General features: G+C 41.4%; 3 protein-coding genes and 1 long non-coding RNA gene across 4 annotated transcripts; 2 read left to right on the forward strand and 2 right to left on the reverse strand.

Annotated features, from left to right (window-relative positions):
• The first annotated feature begins 1,015 nt into the window (after positions 1-1,015).
• Positions 1,016-15,459, forward strand: LOC137871309 (cytochrome P450 2K1-like). Its single transcript, XM_068709083.1, has 14 exons — positions 1,016-1,222; positions 1,350-1,512; positions 1,627-1,776; positions 1,865-2,025; positions 2,207-2,386; positions 10,263-10,442; positions 10,570-10,732; positions 10,828-10,977; positions 11,060-11,220; positions 11,367-11,546; positions 13,588-13,729; positions 13,836-14,020; positions 14,388-14,529; positions 14,618-15,459. The coding sequence occupies exons 1-14, from the start codon at positions 1,016-1,018 to the stop codon at positions 14,803-14,805; spliced, it is 2,352 nt and encodes a 783-aa protein (XP_068565184.1). The 3' UTR covers positions 14,806-15,459.
• On the forward strand, positions 2,704-6,308 carry LOC137871308 (cytochrome P450 2K1-like). The gene is made up of 4 exons (XM_068709082.1): positions 2,704-2,743; positions 5,194-5,375; positions 5,865-6,006; positions 6,105-6,308. The coding sequence occupies exons 1-4, from the start codon at positions 2,719-2,721 to the stop codon at positions 6,290-6,292; spliced, it is 537 nt and encodes a 178-aa protein (XP_068565183.1). The 5' UTR covers positions 2,704-2,718; the 3' UTR covers positions 6,293-6,308.
• Positions 15,460-15,544: 85 nt separating the features above from the next.
• On the reverse strand, positions 15,545-19,931 carry LOC137871307 (uncharacterized). Its single transcript, XM_068709081.1, has 7 exons — positions 19,837-19,931; positions 19,198-19,506; positions 18,847-19,128; positions 18,602-18,721; positions 17,314-17,339; positions 16,792-16,863; positions 15,545-16,220 (listed from the first exon to the last, which is right to left on the reverse strand). Exons 1-7 carry the CDS (start codon positions 19,889-19,891, stop codon positions 16,101-16,103), a joined length of 984 nt encoding a protein of 327 aa, XP_068565182.1. The 5' UTR covers positions 19,892-19,931; the 3' UTR covers positions 15,545-16,100.
• Positions 19,932-21,137: 1,206 nt separating this feature from the next.
• Positions 21,138-21,896, reverse strand: LOC137871310 (uncharacterized). The gene is made up of 3 exons (XR_011102793.1): positions 21,831-21,896; positions 21,700-21,731; positions 21,138-21,577 (listed from the first exon to the last, which is right to left on the reverse strand). It is a non-coding gene; the product is annotated as an uncharacterized lncRNA (long non-coding RNA).

The raw sequence follows: 21,896 nt of genomic DNA on the forward strand, positions 1-21,896 counted from the left end.
GGGGGTCCCTGCTCCATCTCTCTATTAGTTTGGGGGTCCTTGGCCTGAAAAACGTTGAAGACCCCTGCTGTACAGCATACGAAACCCTGTGTCCCTGGACCATCGATAGTGCTATTCAAACATAACCAACAGCCATAAGTCATTGAAATGATGCATTTCAATTTGATGTTTTTAATTTACGTTAATTCTTGAGCCCATTTATCAGTTATTATTTTTCACTAGCTTTGTAATTACCAAGACAAATAATGTAAACTAACTATGTGGCAGTGCCTCCACTGGTGGGCTCTAAGGTATATATTGGACATGTTTCTGTGTAATGCGCTGAGCTAGTTCTAGCAACCTTTGGTTGAATGCAGGTAAACACTGTGGGCGACTGTGGCTAAGAGCAGGGCCGTTCTTCAATCAGAGGATTGGCGGTTCGATTCCCAGCTCCGGCTCTGCTAGTCGCCTGTTGATGTGTCCTTGAGCAAGACACTTAACCCCTAAAAATTTCTCCTGTACTTATGGTGTATGTAGATTCGATATTGTCTGATGATGATTTAGCTTGGGGAACAATCCTGTTTTTAACATTGTTTCTCATCTCCATCTTATATCCAAAGTTGCTAATCGGACTGTTAACAATGAGCAATGCACGAAAAAATAAGTCTTGATAAGATCCTGAATCCAAAACCGACAGACCGGATCGTGTTCATTCAAACTTTAACCTGCTTCAAACTCTATACAGACTTTGTCAATCAGTACCTGAAACAGGGCTTTTAAGGTAACACACGTGCAAACCTGTCTCGTTAAACTCAAACAACAATCAAAACAATTTGTTCTGAAAATTGACAACAGTGGTTTACTGATTTTTTTTTTTACTTTTCCATATCAGCCCCACCCTCAGGCTGGGTCATTTCTCTCATTGGGAGCTACAAAAGGCATATCTCATTACCCAAACACTCACAGAGGCAAAGGCAGCAGGACAGGAAACTTATTTTGTCAGTACACTGGCAAGGATATCTTTTCTTTTAAAGTCATGGGGATGTTAGATTTGTTTCTCCAGCCCTCCAGCTCTGTCTCCCTGTTAGGGGCTCTGCTGGTCCTGTTACTCGTCTACCTTGTCTCCTCCTCGAGCTTCAGCTCCCAGCAGGACAGGAAGGAACCTCCAGGGCCAAAACCACTTCCTATACTTGGGAACCTGCTGCAGCTTGATCTAAAGTTACTCTACAACACACTACTGAAGGTAAGAGCAGCTTCTTCTTTGGGGAGTTTGTTGTTTCTGCCTCCTAGTCAACTCTTTCTTCCGGTTTTCCTTCTGATGTTGGTGACTTATATCAGAAAATGCCATGACATTATGCTGTTGTTCTTAGCTTTCCAAGAAATATGGATCTGTGTTCACCGTCTATATGGGACCCACAAAAGTGGTGGTCCTGGCTGGATACAAGACGGTGAAGGAGGCACTCGTCAACTACGCCGATGAGTTTGGTGACAGAGAGCCACTACGAATACTAAATGAAATTAATAGAGGCCACGGTAAAGAAAGAAACAAGCTTTTACCACATTCATTCATTTTCTGTTTGACTCTCAGCAGATGTTTATTGACTGTACCCATTCCCAGTTTTACCTTAAAGACATGTTTAATCTCAGGGGTTTTGATGGCAAATGGTGAATCGTGGAAAGAGATGAGGCGCTTCGCCATAAGTAACCTGAGAGACTTTGGGATGGGCAAGAAGGCATGTGAGGACAAAATCATTGAGGAATGTGAACAACTTATTAAGGTGTTTAAGACATTCAAAGGTAAATCTTAAGCTATCGTAAGATACTTTTTTGGATGTTGAACCAAAACAAATCTGCTGTGATTTTGACTTGTTTTGCCTTGTTGCAGGAGAAGCTCTTGATACGACGCGAACAATGAACTATGCGGTCTCTAATATTATCTGCTCCATCGTTTATGGCAGCAGATTTGAATACGATGACCCAAAGTTTACGTCCATGGTAGATGGAATAAACAGAAGCATTGAACTATTGGGCTCTCCGTCGATACAGGTGCATCATTCCCTATTCAGCATAGCGATTTAATATTAAATACGTGACACTAAAACTGTCTTAATTGTATGAGAAAAGTAGTTACATTTCTTTCTCAACCGGTGAAAACATCATGTTATTTGAAACACTGGTATATATATCAGTATATGTATTTTAAAATACACATATATGTTTTTGACAGATGTACAACATGTTCCCATGGATCTGCAAATGGATTGTTAACCGAAGGGAAATCCGGAAGGCCGTCGCCTTCAATATGAAACAGAACTCTGAGCTGTTCAGTCGTTTGAAAGAGACACTCAACCCACAGATGTGCAGAGGATTTGTGGACGCCTTTCTGGTCCGAAAGCAAAATCTGGAGGTTGGCAAATGTATCATCTACTGATAGATTGATCTCAGTCAGAATCGATTTGTTTATGTCGAGTCCCGTGTAGTGCATATATTATCAAATAACTCAACATCTTTTTTAGTCAAAGGCCCCATATGATCTCAATTCATTTTAAATGAACACATTCAAAATGTAATATGTTGATGTTATTTATATGAATAACTGTGCTGATTCATCTATACTTGCAGGAATCTGGGATTACCAACAGTCACTTCCATGATGAAAACCTTATGATAACAGTTCTGAATCTGTTCGGTGCTGGTACTGACACGACCGGCACAACACTGAGATGGGGACTTCTGTTTATGGCCAAGTATCCAAAGATACAAGGTAATGACTTATAGATGTGCATGGCTCAAAGACTTAAAAACAAATGTTCCAAGCTATGTGCTTCATCAACACAAAAGTCATCTTCATGACAACAAGACAAAATCTATCACGAACACTGTACTTAGGCACAGCAGTGCTTTGAGCTTAATGCTATCAAAGGCAACGCTAAAGTGTAGTTTATGGTCGGAGTAGTGAAGCCAGCACGCCAGATAATTATGTAATCACGTTTACCGTTACAGGACATTCAACCTTCGTTTCTTTATAATGCTTTTAATACTTGACCTTTTTCTTTACAGGGCTTGTACAAAGGCAATACAGTAGTCCATGACAGTGAGATATGAGTTCACAGATAATTACAATCCCTCCTTGGCATTGTGGACGTTGGTTTACGGCGTTTTGCATAAACTCTTTTGTGCACCATCAGCGGAGGATCAAGCCAAGCGCGACTAATAAAGCTTAACATGCTGATGAAATGTAAGCGTCCATGTTTTGCCACGTCCACCGTCTTAGTTGGCACGATTGAAAAGTCAAGACGTGCCCAACGTTACTGCAATTCATCCTCAGGGGAGCATGAATGTCTTTACCAAATTGCTTTGCAATTCACCCAATATTTGGTGAGTCACTCAAAGTCAACTTCATGGTGGCACTTGTTAGATCTGGGGGTTCACGGGCCCTGTACGGGGCCACCTATTACACAGCTCTCTATTAAAAGATCGGCGAGCTGGTACTTCTGAGGAAACTCGCCTGACTCCGCTCACTACCGTTACTCCTGACGTCTACCCTGCTTCCTCTGGTAACGTGCACTCGGCCGAGGGGCCTCCTGGCCGGGAGCTTCTACCAGTCGCGTCAGTTATGGCAGCTTTCCTCCTTTGGATCCGGGCTCTTGGTAAATTGCCAAGTTTAGTTTTAACGGCTCGGATCTCTAAAACCGTAAGGGGTTGTTAAGTGGACTGGGAACCAGGATAACCATACAGAACTCGATTGTTATACACACAATAGATTTAACCTTTCACTGCCATGAGGAACATTTACTACTAGGTAAAATTAATATTCTGAGATATTTACTTTAAATCCAGATTATATATTTATTGCACTATAGTTTAGCAGGGGCACAGCAACAGCTCACACAAAATGATTACTTATTCAAAATAATACTGTTCATAGATTCGATTCATTATAATTTCTTTTGAATCATAAGGTTTTTATATACTCATCATTACGGTGCCGAGGCTCGGTGGAGCTGGATTGAAGAAATAATAAATCATTTTGGGGTTTTTAGTCGCTGAGGTCTGGCCGGAACATTCAGCTCCTCCTGCGTGGGACGACAAAGTCCGTTCAGCGATCCTTCAGGCTCAGTACAAAGTCTTTAGGGCTGCGTCCTTCTATCGTCCGGTTGTTAAAATCACACAGGGGGGAGAGAAAATCTCTGTCTTTTAATCCTTGATCACGAACTGCGGTCTTCTCTCCGTGAGCAAAGACGAAGTCCTCCGTTGCGGCTGTCGAACGAGGTCCAGTGGTCTCTGTTGAGCACTTGGAAGGCGTCCCGCGATGAATCCTGTCTTGCTTTTGCAAGTCACACTCTTTATAGCCCCTTTTGGGCTCTCTCCCCTTTTCCCCAACACTCCCTTTTTACTAGCACATGATTAACATTACTTCATTGCTTCTCTGCGTACGTGCTTGGTTACACCCAAATCTGGCCTCATCTCTAAGGCCCCCTCCCCCCACTTCTTCCTCATTTTGGTACTTTCCGTTATTCTCCTTACACATGTGAAACCCATTTTGACCTCAACAGCTGGGGTCCACATCCAAGTCTACTTCTTCTTTTTAGCATACTTCTTTTTTCAGCTCTTTACACTTACATTAGTGCTTCAGCACACACAGACTATTCGTTTTACTCAATCACGTTTACGGATACATCATTATTATCAGTTTATATTTGTTAAATCACTTCATATATTTTTGTAATACACACACTTTGCTTATAATGATTATTGGAATTTTACTTCCTTCTATAAGTATACGCTTTGTGTCCATTTTAGCCTGCTCTACATACCGATCATGTATTCCCTCTGTAAGGCAGTCTTCCTGGGATCTCAACCCCTTTTTGACACACTACAGGAAAAATCACCAAAGTCACTCAGATACTTTGTCTGGGAGCTAATGATCTGTACAAAACGTTTTGCCAATTCATCAAGTGAAAATCGAGATATTTCATTTTGAAAATGTGAAAAGTTTAAACTGCTGGTGGCGAGAGATGAAAACTCAGATGATTCCCAAAGTCGTTAGGCTTCATTGTCTGGGCACTATCTTGGCAACATAGCTAAAATACAACAGTAAGTAAGTAAAACAAAGATCATAATGTCGCTGACATAAAGGGGAGGCAAACTCTGAATTTGGATGACAATTTGGATGACAATGAAAGGATCAAAGTTTCTCATTTCATGTCCCAGACCAGGTCCAGGAGGAGCTGAGCCGGGTGATAGGAAGTCGTCAGGTGCAGGTTGAGGACAGGAAGAACCTGCCCTTCACTGACGCCGTCATCCACGAGACACAGAGACTGGCCAGCATCATCCCCGTTACATCGCACAGAACCAGCCAAGACGTCACCTTCCAGGGTCACTTCATCAAGAAGGTGGGACTGAAAACAGCACCGATGATGGAGGAACACACCTCATTTGGAAGAGCAAATTAAAGAGTAACTTCACACTTAAACATGTTTTTAAGCTAAATTATATAACTGCACTTTGATGGAACACATCAATGTTTGTGTTAATATTGACATTAATGTTAGCTAGTTAACGTTAGCTAGCTAACGTTAGCTTGCTAAGAATCTACTGCTATGTTAACCCTATGTTAACTACCCTATGTTAGCTACCCTATGTTAAAAGAAAATGGTTTCATTGAGGCTACTTCAGCTCACCATAGGGAAATATCAAAATGTCTTATCACACTTTTATTTTTGTCACTTTAACTGTACATTCTTTTCTTGTCCTGTTTGCTCCTGTTTTACAAAATAGAATAAAACAGAACGACAATTATTTCTGGGCTTCTATTTGTAGTTTGAAGAGAATGCTATGACTTAGCATGTAACAATTATTTTCAATGTCTATACCGTCTGCAGGGGACCACAGTGTTTCCTCTCATGTCATCAGTCCTGCATGATGAGAGTGAGTGGGAGAACCCACACAGCTTTCATCCTGCTCACTTCCTGGACAAAGATGGAAAGTTCATCAAGCGAGATGCCTTCATGCCTTTTTCTGCAGGTTTGTGAGCTGAGGGGAAACGTGTTGGTTAAGTGTTAGTTTACTTGCAGATGAACGGAAGACTTTTCATTTCTTCTCTCTCTCTCACACACACACAGGTCGCAGAGCTTGTCCCGGAGAGGGTCTGGCCAGGATGGAGCTCTTCATCTTCTTCACCAGCCTCCTGCAGAACTTTCGTTTCACTCCTCCACCTGGAGTTTCAGAGGATGAACTGGATCTGACTCCACGTATGGGCCTCACCCTCAACCCTTCACCCCATAAACTGTGTGCTGTCTCCTGTATTTGAGGAGGATGGGGGGGGGGGGGGGGGTGTGTCTTGGAACCAGTGGCATGAATTCAACTTTGTCAAATAACTTAAAAGTTTATATTGTAATTTGAGCAGCATTGTGGTGCAGACTGCAGATGTCGAGCCATTTGGCAAAAATGAGCTGTATTGCTATCAGCACATATGCTTTTCTAACTGCAGATAAAAAATCAGGTTGCTTGAAAACCAGTTAAAAGCACCCTGGTGTACCATATATTTGTGTTTGATAACCACATTTAAGGGACCACTGAAGAAACGTGTGTATATATATATATATATATATAGATATGTGAATATAATAAAATGTAATGCACTTGTCCTAACAATACAAAAATACAACAAAACAATAAGAAAAGAAAATATAGAAAAATAAATGTAAATATAAATATATATGTGATTTATTTTTACTCCCCAATATCTGCCCCAAAAATCCTGTCAGTCGAGCTCTTTACAAATGTACTATTTTCTATTGTTTGTTTAATCTTTATAATGAGCTACTGTTCCTCCCGGAGAAGGGTTGCCCGCACTGGGACCTGTCCATCACTATTGATGATACCGTGGTGACGCCAACTCAGACTGCGAAGAACCTGGGTGTGACCCTGGATGACCAACTGTCATTCTCAGCAAACATTTCATCCGTTACACGCTCCTGCAGATTCCTGCTCTACAACATCAGGAGGATTCGTCCCTTCCTCACTGACGAGACGGCGCAGGTTCTCATCCAGGCTCTTGTCATCTCCCGCCTGGACTACTGCAACTCTCTACTCGCCGGAGCCCCGGCGTCGGCCATCAGACCTCTGGAGCTTGTCCAGAAAGCTTCAGCTCGCCTGGTGTTCAATCGCCCCAAGTTCTCCCACACAACTTCCTTTCTCCGTTCTCTACACTGGCTACCTGTAAGAGCTCATCCAGTTTAAGACTCTGGTGCTAGCCTACAGGGCAGTGAAAGGAACAGCTCCTTCCTATCTCCAGGCCATGGTCAAGCCTTACACCCCCGCCCGACCACTTCGCTCTGCTGCCTCGGGGCAGTTGGTTGCCCCGTCGCTCAGAGGTCCCTGTGGCCGATTGACCCGGTCACGGCTGTTTTCTGTCCTGGCCCCACAGTTGTGGAATGAACTTCCCACTGACGTCAGGACAGCAGAATCGCTGCCCATCTTTCATCAGGCTGAAAACCCACCTCTTCAGGAAGTGCTACCCTGAGCCTTCCACTTAGCACTTATTGTATTCATACTAGCTTGTTGCACTAACTGTTTTTCTTTGTTTCTGCACTGTACTTTGGCTCTGAGTTATGCTCTTCTTCATGCTCTTAGATGCTTGTTTGGAAAAGGAAATGTACTTATGACTTCTGGTGACTAGTAGTTCTTTTGATTACCAATGTTGAATGCACTTATTGTAAGTCGCTTTGGATAAAAGCGTCTGCTAAATGACTGTAATGTAATGTAATGTAAACACATCAAAGTTACAAATGCTGCACCAATCCATGTGTCAGACTCTCTCTCTTCCATCTGATCCTCACTCATAAACAAGACTCTGGAATAACTGGAGTCCTTCATTTCAGCAAAGTTGTTGTGGCTGTAGCTACAGATTTGCAGGCGCAGACAGTCAGCACAACTACATCACCCTCGAGTGTGCGCAGGAGGTCCCACTTTGATTTGATGAAACCAGTAGAAATATCACAATTCTGCTGGATGACGAAAAGCCCAGATGCAAATGTTGGACACTGAGATTTTTTCCATGACAATACATTGGTTACATGGTTAACCTACCGCTGCTATGCTGATGACACTCAACAATTTCTTCACCATAAGCATTTTAAAAAGGAAAAACAAGAAGGTGCTTATTACATTCATTCTAAAACTCCCATTTGAAAAGAAAATATGCTCTCATGTCAAATCCTAGACAGGAGGAAAAAGGCATGACTGGCTTTTCCTTGACAAACTTTTTAAAAGTTGTGTACAAAAATGTCAGCAAAGTTCATTTGTGAAACTTATTTACTTGGTTTTGTGAAAAAAAGGAGTATCACAGATAATGCAGGATGAAAGGTGACAGAGAACAAAGTTGAAACTTCATATCAAACTTGTTTTATCATGATCTTTGCCAATAGTGTGATGTTAAATCATCCGAGGTAAGCTCTAATTTTGATCCAGTACAGTTTATCATTTACCAGGGTTTACAGTATCTAGAGGATACATGTGAACAGGGTCAGAGTCAAGGTATACGAGGTAACTCCTCAACCTAGTTTCTGTCATATCTCTAGTGAGCAGGATGGTAACTGCTGCTGAAAGCTTTCCATTGAGTTTTTGTTGAAACTGTTGCAGAAAATTTCATTTTGCACGCTTTTGTTCGCGGTGCTGTTGAATTGCATTACAGTCAGGATTTATTTGTCTCCTTTATTTATTACATTTTGATAGATCAATGTATATATTGCTTTATTATCCCTCAGTCATTAGGTGCACTTAGGTGTAAGAATCAAATATGCATAATTGTTTAGAGCATCGGTCTTTTTTTGTTTTTTTGGTTGATTAGACAATTATTATTTTTTTTTTTCAAACATGAATCTGTCCATTATTTTAATAGTTCAGTATTGTATGCAAGATAACAGGTATGTTTATGCATGGCAGTGGCACTAATAGGCCATCACTCATTTTCATTTCCACATTTATGTTTAAAATAAAAACGTCAATTTGAATACCTTGTATGCATGATTATCATGCAAGGTGTGTTTCTAAATGTCAGTGGCACGGCCGCCCTACTCACTGTACCTTTAAAATAAAAACATGAATATATGAACCTGTGTATTATTTGAATAGCTTAGTATTGAATGCACAATAACAAGGTATGTTTATACATGGCACTATAGGCCCAGGTTAATATAAAACTCAATTTTATACAATATACTGTATATAGTAGGGGGTCCCTGCTCCATCTCTCTGTCAGTTTGGGGGTCCTTGGCCTGAAAAACGTTGAAGACCCCTGCTGTACAGCATACGAAACCCTGTGTCCCTGGACCATCGATAGTGCTATTCAAACATAACCAACAGCCATAAGTCATTGAAATGATGCATTTCAATTTGATGTTTTTAATTTACGTTAATTCTTGAGCCCATTTATCAGTTATTATTTTTCACTAGCTTTGTAATTACCAAGACAAATAATGTAAACTAACTATGTGGCAGTGCCTCCACTGGTGGGCTCTAAGGTATATATTGGACATGTTTCTGTGTAATGCGCTGAGCTAGTTCTAGCAACCTTTGGTTGAATGCAGGTAAACACTGTGGGCGACTGTGGCTAAGAGCAGGGCCGTTCTTCAATCAGAGGATTGGCGACTCGATTCCCAGCTCGCATGTAGATGTGTCCTTGAGCAAGACACTTAACCCCCAAAAATTGCTACGGTGTTTGTATGTGATGAAAGCATCTGCTAAATGATTGTAATATAAACAATCTATGTGCAGATTCAATATTGTCCGATGATGATATAGCTTGGGGAATAATCCTGTTTTAAACATTGTTTCTCATCTCCAATTCCAGGCTTATCTCCAAAGTTGCTAATCGGACTGTTAACAATGAGCAATGCACGAAAAAATAAGTCTTGATAAGATCCTGAATCCAAAACTGACAGACCGGATCGTGTTCATTCAAACTTTAACCTGCTTCAAACTCTGTACAGACTTTGTCAATCAATACCTGAAACAGGGCTTTTAAGGTAACACACGTGCAAACAAAACACTTTTCTCTGAAAATTGACAACAGTGGTTTACTGATTTTATTACTTTTCCATATCAGCCCCACCCTCAGGCTGGGTCATTTCTCTCATTGGGAGCTACAAAAGGCATATCTCATTACCCAAACACTCACAGAGGCAAAGGCAGCAGGACAGGAAACTTATTTTGTCAGTACACTGGCAAAGGATACCTTTTCTTTTAAAGTCATGGGGATGTTAGATTTGTTTCTCCAGCCCTCCAGCTCTGTCTCCCTGTTAGGGACTCTGCTGGTCCTGTTACTCGTCTACCTTGTCTCCTCCTTGAGTTTCAGCTCCCAGCAGGACAGGAAGGAACCTCCAGGACCAAAACCTCTTCCCTTACTCGGGAACCTGCTGCAGCTTGACCTCAAGAGACCCTACAACACACTACTGAAGGTAAGAGCAGCTTCTTCTTAGGGGAGTTTGTTGTTTCTGCCTCTTAGTCAACTCTTTCATCCTGTTTTTCTTCTGATGTTGGTGACTTATATCAGAAAATGCCATGACATTATGCTGTTGTTCTTAGCTTTCCAAGAAATATGGATCTGTGTTCACCGTCTATATGGGACCCCAAAAAGTGGTGGTCCTGGCTGGATACAAGACGGTGAAGGAGGCACTTGTCAATCATGCTGATGTGTTTGGAGACAGAGATCAAATGCAAATTACACATGATGCTAATAACGGACATGGTAAAGAAAGCTTTTCCTAAATACTTTCATATTTACAGCCTTTGCCCACAATGTGCTAATTTGTTATCATATTTTGCTGAACAACTTTTTCTCAGGGGTTTTATGGTCCAACGGTGATTCGTGGAAAGATATGAGGCGCTTTGCTTTGACGAACCTGAGAGACTTTGGGATGGGCAAGAGGGCGGTCGAGGAAAAAATCATTGAGGAATGTGACCAACTCATTGAAGTGTTTAAGAACTATAAAGGTAAATGTCTTATCACAACCAACAGCATGACATAACATTTCATCAGTCCTCGTGATATTGATTTTTTTCCTCCTTGTTACAGGAGAAGCTTTTGACTCAACACAACCAGTGAACTACGCAGTCTCTAATATTATCTGCTCCATTGTGTACGGCAACAGATTTGAATATGATGACCCACATTTTACATCTCTGGTAGATCGAACAAACAGAATCATTGAACTTGTGGGCTCCCCGTCAATACAGGTCTCATTTCATTTGTATTAAGCTTAGACCTGTATTATTGTGAATTTACTATAGATAATACAGCTTAACTAAATTCAAGAAATAATATTACATACTGTTTTTTTATATGTATATACTGTATATACACATATATTTTTTTTCAACAGTTGTATAACCTGTTCCCATGGATTGGTAGATGGATTGCTGACAGGCAGGAACTCCAGATGTTTACTACCGCCAACAAGAACCAGAACTTACAGCTGTTCAGTCATCTGAAGGAGACCCTCAACCCACAAATGTGCAGAGGCTTTGTGGATGCTTTTCTAGTCCGAAAGCAAAATCTGGAGGTTTGGAAATGTATCATCACCTATCAAAATTAGTTATTATGGCCATTGCTATTAAGATGTAGGTTCAACGAAAGATGTTTGAACTAAAGTAGACAGTAGATTTTTGATTGACATGTTTGAGTGTGATGTAGTGTACAGTTTCAGATATGAAGCCTAAAATAGGGCATTATATGTAGAAATAGACTGTACATACACTCCATTTCTGTTAATGCTGGCTAGCAAGTTTTGTTGGTGTTACGGCCTATATAGTGTGCCTATAGGGGTACACCTTGGCAAAAGTTTAACAAAAACAAACAGAAAAACAATACTGAACTCCCTAACTAGTCACAAAAACAGGAGAACCCCTTCAAAGCTTCCATTAAGGTTGAACCCCAGGTATGGCAGCAGGTAGACCTGAAAGACAAACAGAGCTCTCTTCTAGAAAAGAGGCATCGTTAAGTCAGGGGGCGTAACACCCCCTTCCATTAAACACGCATAACTTTTAAAGTTATGTCACACTTTTTACACAAAGATAGAGATCGTGTGAAAATTACAACCTAGATAAAGTATCGGTAATAATGTTGTCAACCCCCTTCTTGTGTCTGATCTCAAGATTATATTCTTGTACCAGTAATGCCCAGCGCATCAGTTCCTGGTTGTGGTTGTGCATCCGGTTGAGGAACACCAAGGGGTTGTGGTCCGTATACACAACAGCAGATGAGCTCGAACCCACATAAATTTCGAAATGCTGCAAGGCAAGTAGCATAGCAAAGGTTTCCTTCTCAGTGGTTGAATAATTAAGCTGAGGACGCTTAAACTGAGTAGTAGGAGACCGGATGGCTGATCTTGTCTGCTCCCCTCTTGAAGCAGCACCGCTCCAGCTCCAGTAGCACTTGAATCCACCTCAATCTTGAAGGGCCTGGTGAAGTCAGGGGGCAGCAAATACAGGAGCGCTACAGAGAAGAGACTTGGCACATTCAAAGGCATGTTGACAGTCATAAATCCACACAAAAGGTTGATTTGGACTACACCTAGGAACCACCGAAGATTCCGTCCGGTGGTGGGTACAGGGTAGGACAGAATAGCATCCACCTTTGCAGTCACAGGATGCACTTGCCCAAGGCCAACCTACTTCCCCAGATAGGTCACGACCACCTTTCCGAAATCACATTTTGCCAGATTCACAGTCAGAGATGCTTGATGCGCTATCACCAGGCTGAAAGGTATACGTTCAACTGCTTTCTTGTCATAGTGCCGTTTCATATTGCTCTGGGAGGAGGAGAGAATCTTTTCAATGGTCCACGTACACTATCGCCAAACACCAGTTCAGCCGGGCTGAAACCAAGAGACTCCTTGCTTTGCTTCACGGGCAGCAAAGAGTGAGAATGGCAGACCGTCATCCCAAATTTCTGTCTCAAGGCAGTATTTACGCATCATTGCTTTTAGGGTCTGATGCCGTCGCTCTAGCACACCTTGTGACTGTGGATGGTATGGACTGGAGACACCATGCTCAATACCCAAAGGACTGTAAGATGCTGTTAAATACGTTGGACTGAAAATTGGTGCCGCTATCAGTTTGAACCACTCTGGGGAGACCAAGGGTTGTGAAGAATTTCAGCAAGGCTTTGGTTACCACCAGAGCAGTGATCTTGCGGAGATCACAACTGATTACCAGACTTTGATTTAGGTAATGGTCCAACACAATCAACGATCACACGCTCCAAATGTTCACCAACAGCAGGTGTGGGTTTGAGAGGAGCAGATGGTACCACTTGATTAGGCTTACCACCAATTTGGCAAACTCTACGTGTTCTACAGAACTTTGCTACGTCAGCCTTTAGACCTGGAGGATACGGTCATGCTATTTCCACCATGCTTTGATGCTACACTGTCTTTGTTCATTAGCAATATTTCTGTACATCTCTCTTATATGTTTAGCCTTGCAGCCATGACGACTTTTTATCTTTGAAAAACAAAAGATCCTTCAGTCTGTGAATCATGTAACGTAGCAAAGATTTTAATCATATTTGTTTGAATAACTGCACCGATTCATTACCTGCAGGAATCTGGGAATACCAACAGTCATTTCCACAATGACAACCTTATGCAGACCGTCATCAATCTCTTCACTGCTGGCACTGACACAACCGCAACCACGCTGAGATGGGGATTTCTGTTTATGGCCAAGAATCCAAAAATACAAGGCAAGGAGATAAAGTTCCCCACAATTTTCATACAACAAACCAACAAAAAAACATCTGATGTTTTCATGAACATCTTCATGAAAACTAAAACGTTTTCATCTTCCAGACCAGGTCCAAGAGGAGCTGAACAGGGTGATAGGAAGTCGTCGGGTGCAGGTTGAAGACAGGAAGAACCTGCCCTTCACCGACGCCGTCATCCACGAGACACAGAGACTGGGCAACATCCTCCCCACGGCACTTCCTCACAAAACGAGCCGAGACGTCACTTTCCAGAGTCACTTCATCAAGAAGGTCGAACTGAAAGAACGGCGTAGTATGCAGGACCCAACCTGTCAATACATATTATGACATAATGAAATAATAATATAAACCTAAGCTTTTTTTAATTTATGTGCCATTTTCTTTACTTAGTTGCATCGACTGGCCAACATTAAAGTATTGATGTCTCTTCAAACTTGAATTTGCTAACTTTAATTCCGGGTTAAACTTTATCTGGATTATCTGGATTTTTTTTGTAATCAGTAACAATGACACCTACTTTCGCAGAGGCGGAGCTGTCCGGCCCACTGGTGGCGCTGAATCCTGACGTCTTTGTAGTTTGAAAACAATACTATTGCTTAAAATATAGAAAACTTTTCAATTCATGTGTCGTCCACAGGGAACCATAGTGTATCCTTTCTTGATGTCAGTCCTGCATGATGAGAGTGAGTGGGAGAACCCACACAGCTTTCATCCTGCTCACTTCCTGGACAAAGACGGGAAGTTCATCAAGCGAGACGCCTTCATGCCTTTTTCTGCAGGTTTGTAAATTCATCCGTCTCTTCTTCATATTTGCATTTTGTTGCAGATGAAATGAACATTTCCATTCGTTCTCTCACACACACACAGGCCGCAGAGTTTGTCTCGGAGAGAGTTTGGCCAGGATGGAGCTCTTCATCTTCTTCACCAGCCTCCTGCAGAACTTTCGCTTCACTCCTCCACCTGGAGTCTCAGAGGATGAACTGGATCTGACTCCACGCACGGGCTTCACCCGCAACCCTTCACCCCATAAACTGTGTGCTGTTCCCTGCATGTGAGCAGCTGCCTGCTTGGCCCGCTGTCATTACTTCAACTCTGTTGCAATCAAGAGAGCAAATTCTAATTTGTACAGCATGTTCAACATCAAACACCAAAAATCAACTAAACAATTAAAGTCTGTCTTTTTGAAACTGTACAAATACTGTCAGCCTTCTCAGAACCGTGTGCTGAACGTGACGAGGTGGAGGGCTTGAAGATTTAAAAAGTACTTTAAAAGTACTGAAACAACAGCGATGTAATTAAGAAGAAAATTGCTCTAGAATCACTCACGTCACAGCAATGGAAATTCTTTATTGGCTACTTACTGTGTCCGCCTGCAGAGAACAAACATCTTGAAACTATTACAAAAACGGCTTTCATGTAACTTGAGATGCAAAATAATAAACAAGACCTCAAGATATCTGACCTTTGTGTGAAGTTGCCCAACAAAGTACAAAAGAAGAATAATGCCCACTGCCAGTGGTTTGTCCAGTCCATGAAGTGCTAACTTCTTGGTCGTAAGAAGATAGTCGTGGTTAATGTGTATTATATTATTTTTTTGGGGTCTTTTTTTTTATTACTCTATTTGGCAGTGGAGCTGAAGATTGGAAAGGTGTGAGAATTAGAGAGGGGGTCACCAAAGCACAAAGGGCCAGGGGTCGGACTCAAACCCACGGACTCAGCTTTATTACATGGGCTACTACCAGGAATTGAGTCACTTTTACTTTTGACAAGCTAAACACACACAATGGAGATCGATTTTCATTTGAATGTCTTTATTGGATATCACAGCGGTGCCGTTGAAACAAAATTACAACAAAATAAAAATGCCTCAACCAGCAAAATAACGTAAAAAAACAGGAAGTCAGTCCACCCCCGAACAATGCTGAAGCCCACCTTTTGATGCCACAATATGCTCACACAAAAAAGTGCAAATTCAAATATGGTAATTATTTTTTGTTGCAAAACATCTGGATATAATATACACAATAACAACTGCATTGTTCGGCAACTCTTTCTTTTTGCCAATAAACAAACAGGTTTTCTCGCCTACAAAGACGAAATTTATATCCATAAAAACTTGGATAGGGAACAACCATGCTGCCAATTCTGGTTAATGGGTTTTTGTCTTTTTAAAACCCTAAACTGACTAAGTGATAGAACACCGACTGTAACCATCAGTGTGCAGTCGAATAGAACAACCGTCAACACAAGCTAGAAACAATGTTTGATCAGAAGAACTGACGCACAAATCCAACAGTCCACTCCCTCACAGACAGACAACACTCTCGACAGCAGGATGTATGAATTTGTTTCATTTCCTCTGATTTATTTTTGGTTTGCTGACGTAGCTGTAGAGGCTGCTGGGACCATCGTCTGCTTCCGTCTTCACCAGAGTATTGACTGTAGAATACGTCACCTCCTCCTCTTTGATCTGGATGACACAAACCAGAGGTTTTACGTGATTCACGCCATTCCAGAATCATCTATATTTACAGAAAACAAAATGTACTGGACACCCACACCCATATGTTAATTACAAAATCATAAATAGTACTCTGGATGGGGTTGAAGTCAGGGCTCTGTGCTCAGGGTCACTGTCACGTTGAAACATTGTTGAAAGGGTCGACCCAAAAATGTAATCACACAATTCATGAGACAATAATTTGTCTCTTGCAACCATCACTAAAATGTGTTTTTAGTTATTATTCAAACTGCAAAACATTTATTTACAAAAAGAGTCCCAAAAAGGTTGCGTGAAGCGAGCCTATCTGGACCTAATTGAACCCCCTTTGGACACATTTAGTGACGTGTGTGCAACGTGTGCACAGACTAGTGTCCTTGGCTTGCATCCATGAAACCACCAAACATACCTTTGGCCCCTCATACATCTGTGCGTTAAGTAAATACCTTTTAGATCTGCTCTGCAGCACAAATGTAAGACTGTGTCTTTTCATCAGTAGGAACCCACAGCTGGATGAATAGAGGCGTATCAGATCACTCACCCTGATGTAAGGAGGGGCCTGTTGGTTAGCATGGCTGATGGTCACATAGGTCAGACTGCTCTCTGGCTCATCCTGAGTGCAAACAAAACAGCAGTTTTATAAAGTACAAAGTGCAAACTGTTTGTCTGTAGTGTTTCTCAACCTCATCTAAAGATACACATGAGAGCAACTTAACTTTTTAAAGTGGAGAGAAATAAACCTTCTACGTCAGCATTGCTGCAATATAACTTGTGGCCACCAGTGGCAGCACTGAGCACATAATATCGTCATTGTAATGTGCCACTTTTGGATTATACACAATAGGGTTAATAGAAACATCTCAGTGTAAGTAAGTCAATTTTTTTTACCAATCAATGTGAAGTCCTTGTGTAAAGCAAAGTTCACTTTTCTCTTTGGTGTTTTATTTTCTATGATTTTTGTGGATTTCATTTGACAAAAACAGAGTGAATACACTGATCTTGGGACACAGCTTGATTGGTATTTCTCTTGTGACTGTATCACATTAAAGAACATGTTGCTCACGGGGTGTTGGGTCGGTTTCTGAACATCTGGAACAAAAGAGAACATTTCAAAAGATAAGTCTTCAAATATCATCATTTTGTACATGATACAATTCATGATGTCATATCCAGCTGATGCCGTCGAGATACTCTCTCAACAGCGACGCGTTTACAGAGACTTTGCTCCAAGCTGATGGACAATGTTTTCCTCATGTCGAATTTTTAATATGAAGATGTCGGCCATATTATCTGCCCACAGAAGTATTTTTTATGATGCAAATGTAAAAGATGCACTACAGGAATGCACTACTGATTTTGTTTTCATGTTTTTCTTGTGTTGCAAATGGGCTACAACCACAGACTGTATGTAAGAAGTGGAGGTAGTCATCGTGACGTCACCTGAAGCTTTGAGTTCGGAGATTTGGCCGTTGCCATCTTGACTTTTTGCAACCGATGAACAGGAAGCGACCATATATGGACTGAGGAAGAGTGACGTAGAGTATACGTCTCTGGTACAGACCTGTCAATCAGCGTGTAGCCCCATCCCTAAAGCATCCCCTGCTTTATGGTCTGTTTGACTCTAAATGTTCCATAATGTACTAAATGAACATCATGCTGTATTGAAGAAGACTGTAAACTAGAGATTGAGACCATAAACTCATGTTTACAATGTTTACTGAGGGAATAAATCAAGAGAGAAGTAGAGTCATTTTAGACTAGACTTCTATACAACCAGAGGAGTCGCCCCCTGGTGGACACTAGAGAGAATGCAGCTTTAACACATGAAGCATCAGCTTCCCTCGGCAGAACCGGAGGTTGCCGCCTGGCTACAACTGCATTTCGTTGTGATTCCATGTGTTGCATAATGAGAATAAATGATCCTTGAATACCAAGGCCATGTAAAATACTTGTTTTTGATTGGCTGGCAGAAGTCCGTTGAAATTGGGTCACCTCGAGCAAAGCTCCAGTGAACAGTTATACTTTATTTTCTATATTAATACTGCAAGATATACTTCACAGTAGTAACAGTACTTACAGTATGCTTAATGCAAGGACAATTCTCTCTTAATTCTGTTCTTTCAAAGACTGATATAAGAATAATGGAGTAGAAGGACTATGATATCTACTTATTTTCATTGAATATTTTTTTTTTGAATCCCATATAATTAAGTGGAACGACTGTTAGTCACATATAACAAGAAATGACCATGCACTGATGAAAATGAATATCCATACATTTATCTTTAGCGGGCTCAATGTGACATCTTATCATATCATATCATATATCCTATGTGTATGACATCACTGACCCTCTGTCTCTTTGCCTCTCTTCCTGTATTTGATGAGAGCTGCAGCCACGACGACCAGGACGACCACCGCCCCGACCACGGCGACGATGACGATGATGAAGGTGTGATCAACGGCGGCGTCTGTGGTCAGAAATGTAACGCGTCACAAAATATGCAACTCGCTTGTTTGAAAATATAAGTAAACCCTTCCTCTTAAACCTCATCTGACGACTCATTAGTCGATGGTTGCGTAACTGATCAGATACCTGTGAAGCCAGGTGTGTATTCGGCCTCTATCGCCACACGGCCGTCATCAACGAACTGGCAGGTGTACCTCCTGTTGTGGTCGCTCTGACGCTTCACAGTCAGAACAGAGACACAGTGCGTCTGTCTGAGGAAACTGTCGGCTTCGTCGAGCAGCTTAGTTCCCGTCTCGTCGATCCAGCGGACGCCGTCCTGAGGACAGTGAAAGAAGTCGCTGAGTCTCCACAGAGTGCACGTCACCTCACCGTCCCTCTTTGGATCAGCGTCTGGTGGAGAAGGAGAGACTGAGAGGAAACAAGTCAGTTAGGGGCCGTGCGCCTTTTGAAATGTCTTTTCATGGAAATGACACTCACTTGTCAGAACGTTTGGTAATATATGTTCATCCAGATTAACGTCCTGCCCCTGACGACAGGTGTAGAGACCAACATCCTCAGCTGTGATGTTCTGAATGACCAAAGAGCACTTAGTGTCCACACTCAGCCTGGCTGAGCTACTCGCAACATTTCCATTCTCAACTAAATAGAAATAATGATGTTGATCTGTGCTGTGAATCCATGAAACAACGGAGCATGTTGTGTCAGCCGGTGATGCATTGGCACAAGGCAGAATGGCATCTTGTCCACTCCTGAAGAAGAGAGAGATGCTCGTTCCACTGATAACCGCTGGAAAGAAAAGAACAGATATTCTGTAAGAAATGACACATTACACATGAAATCATCTGCATGGGGACAATTAGTATCATTTATGTATCTACAACACACACAATCTGCATATATATGCTGAAGTCTAATACACATTTCATCTAAAAATAACAGATTCGTAAATTGCTATTGTCTCTCATTTTTAAAGCTTTTATCAAAACTTATCAAAATGGCCTCTAGATATTGGCTTGTTTGGTAGCAAGTGTTCACACTAGCCTTTATTTTAACATCATGAAATTCTCCCGTTTCTGTAAAATTATAATAAACAGCTAAATAAGAAAACAGGTTTACCTTGAAGCTGAAGCACAAAAGTAAGGATTACCACCAGTAGACCTTTGGTGTCCATTCTCTGTCCTTCTTCTCTGCTTCAGATCTGTGTGTGTGTGTGTGAGCCGTTTCCTTTTTGTGGTCGACTTAAGAAGAAAAACAATTTGTCTTGAGAAACAGCTTCCCCAACCAGCTAGCCTCTCACACGTGACTTCTATGTGCCTTCAACAGAATGCACACGACAGCTACGAATAAAAGGAACTCGAGTTTCACAAACGACAGTTTGAATCTTATGAAGAATTGTCATTTTAAGAGGATTCCACTGCCTTGCTTTGATATACTTCTTCAGCAGAATGACTCATATTGAAGTTTTAAATGATTGAAGGTACATTTGAAGTAATTTATTTTCTCTAAATGTACACATAGCAGTTTCTATCTTCACATCTCCATTTGTAGGTTGTAACATCTTCTCAGGTGTGAACTTTGTATCTCCAAATGTTAAGATGCTGAAAACATAATCCTTATTTTTTTTTTGCGGTGGTTGTTTTTTGTGTCATTCAAAGCACTTTATGAGGGTTTTATTCAGCCCAAGATGGAGATATTATAGGAATATTACACGTCTGTGCCATCAGTGAACAATCTTACTGGTTATATCATTCTGTAGAAAAGGGACAACAGACAAAGTTCTGCCCCCCTTCCACCAGTTCAACTCCTGACCTAAGATGTTTTAAACATGCGATCAGTTTTTTTTCCAGTGAAACCAAATTAACTTTTATTTCTGAGATCTATGTTGCTCACGGTGTGATGGAAACGCCGTCATCATCTATTGAGTCATTTCCGTGGTGTACTCAAAAGAGGAAGTGGCATGTTAGATACGACGGCAAACACAGAACAACAAGACGAAGAGTCTGCAGTCGACGCTGGCAGCTCTGCGACAGCGTGGCGCTTTGAGCTAAATGCTAACTCATCTTAGTTTAGCGTGTTAGCATGCTATCGGTAGCAGGAAACCCAAAATGACTAGCCTTCTTGCACAGCCTCAGTACTACAGTAGCTTCATTAACATAGTATTCATCAGCACTACACAGCCTCAGTACTACAGTAGCTTCATCAACATAGTATTCATCAGCAGTACACAGCCTCAGTACTACAGTAGCTTCATCAACATAGTATTTATCAGCACATTTATTTGACAGAAAAGAAGTAAAAGAAAGTGTTTAGTTCAACAGAAATCAAATAGAGAACGACAGCAGTACAATAATTCAAAATCCTTTGAAGCTCAATTTATCAATTTATGTCACTACTTTAAGGTTGAAAAACACATTGACATATTAAAAATACATTTTATTTTGTACAGAGGATAAAGCAAAGGAAATAGTGGCCTTCTGTATTTACACATCCAGCAGACCAGCCTGATCGATGTAACATTCACACTCTTTTAGCTCTACTTTTGGTCTCCACCAGCTCTTCAAGGAGAACAACGGTTTCTAAAGCTGCTGAACGCTCCGCTGTGTTCACCAGATAACTGTGTTCTCTGTTTGCTGCCTGCCGCTGCTGGAAGAAAAGGGTTCAGGGCGTGCCAAAAAAAATAGCTAGCTATTTTAGCTAAATGAGGCTAAAAAGATCTGCAGAACTGCAAAGTTTATGATATTTCTCTATATGTCCGTCGATATTTGACTTTCTGTTGAGGTGAAGTTCAGGGCAGTCGAGCAGCTGCGTGAGGTGCTTCTACGTTTTCATACTGGACGCCACCATCATCATCATTGACCTGCGAAACACAACATATGAGATTCTGGAAGAAATAGTTTCAAGGGAGAGAACCAGAGCGACTGCAGCCTCTGTGGTCACAGAAGCGGCTTCAGACATGAGTGAGAAAAAGTTTTTACTCACTTTGTCGTCATCATCAAGTGTTTCTTTGTTCCCTGGAAGAAAAATTTATAAAAAAAAGTTCTCATTAAAAATCCTAAACGTATGATTTATATTAACCAGCTCTACCAAAATTATGATCTGAATGTCCTCACATCTGTTTCTGATGACAACAACAGTGATTGCAATCATTAGAATCAGTCCTCCAATGCGTAGAGTCA

Source organism: Cebidichthys violaceus, unplaced genomic scaffold, assembly GCF_023349555.1.
Source record: "Cebidichthys violaceus isolate CVI_PGR_0920_01 unplaced genomic scaffold, fCebVio1.0.p SCAF_14, whole genome shotgun sequence".
In the NCBI taxonomy this organism is placed as follows: Eukaryota; Metazoa; Chordata; class Actinopteri; order Perciformes; family Stichaeidae; genus Cebidichthys; species Cebidichthys violaceus.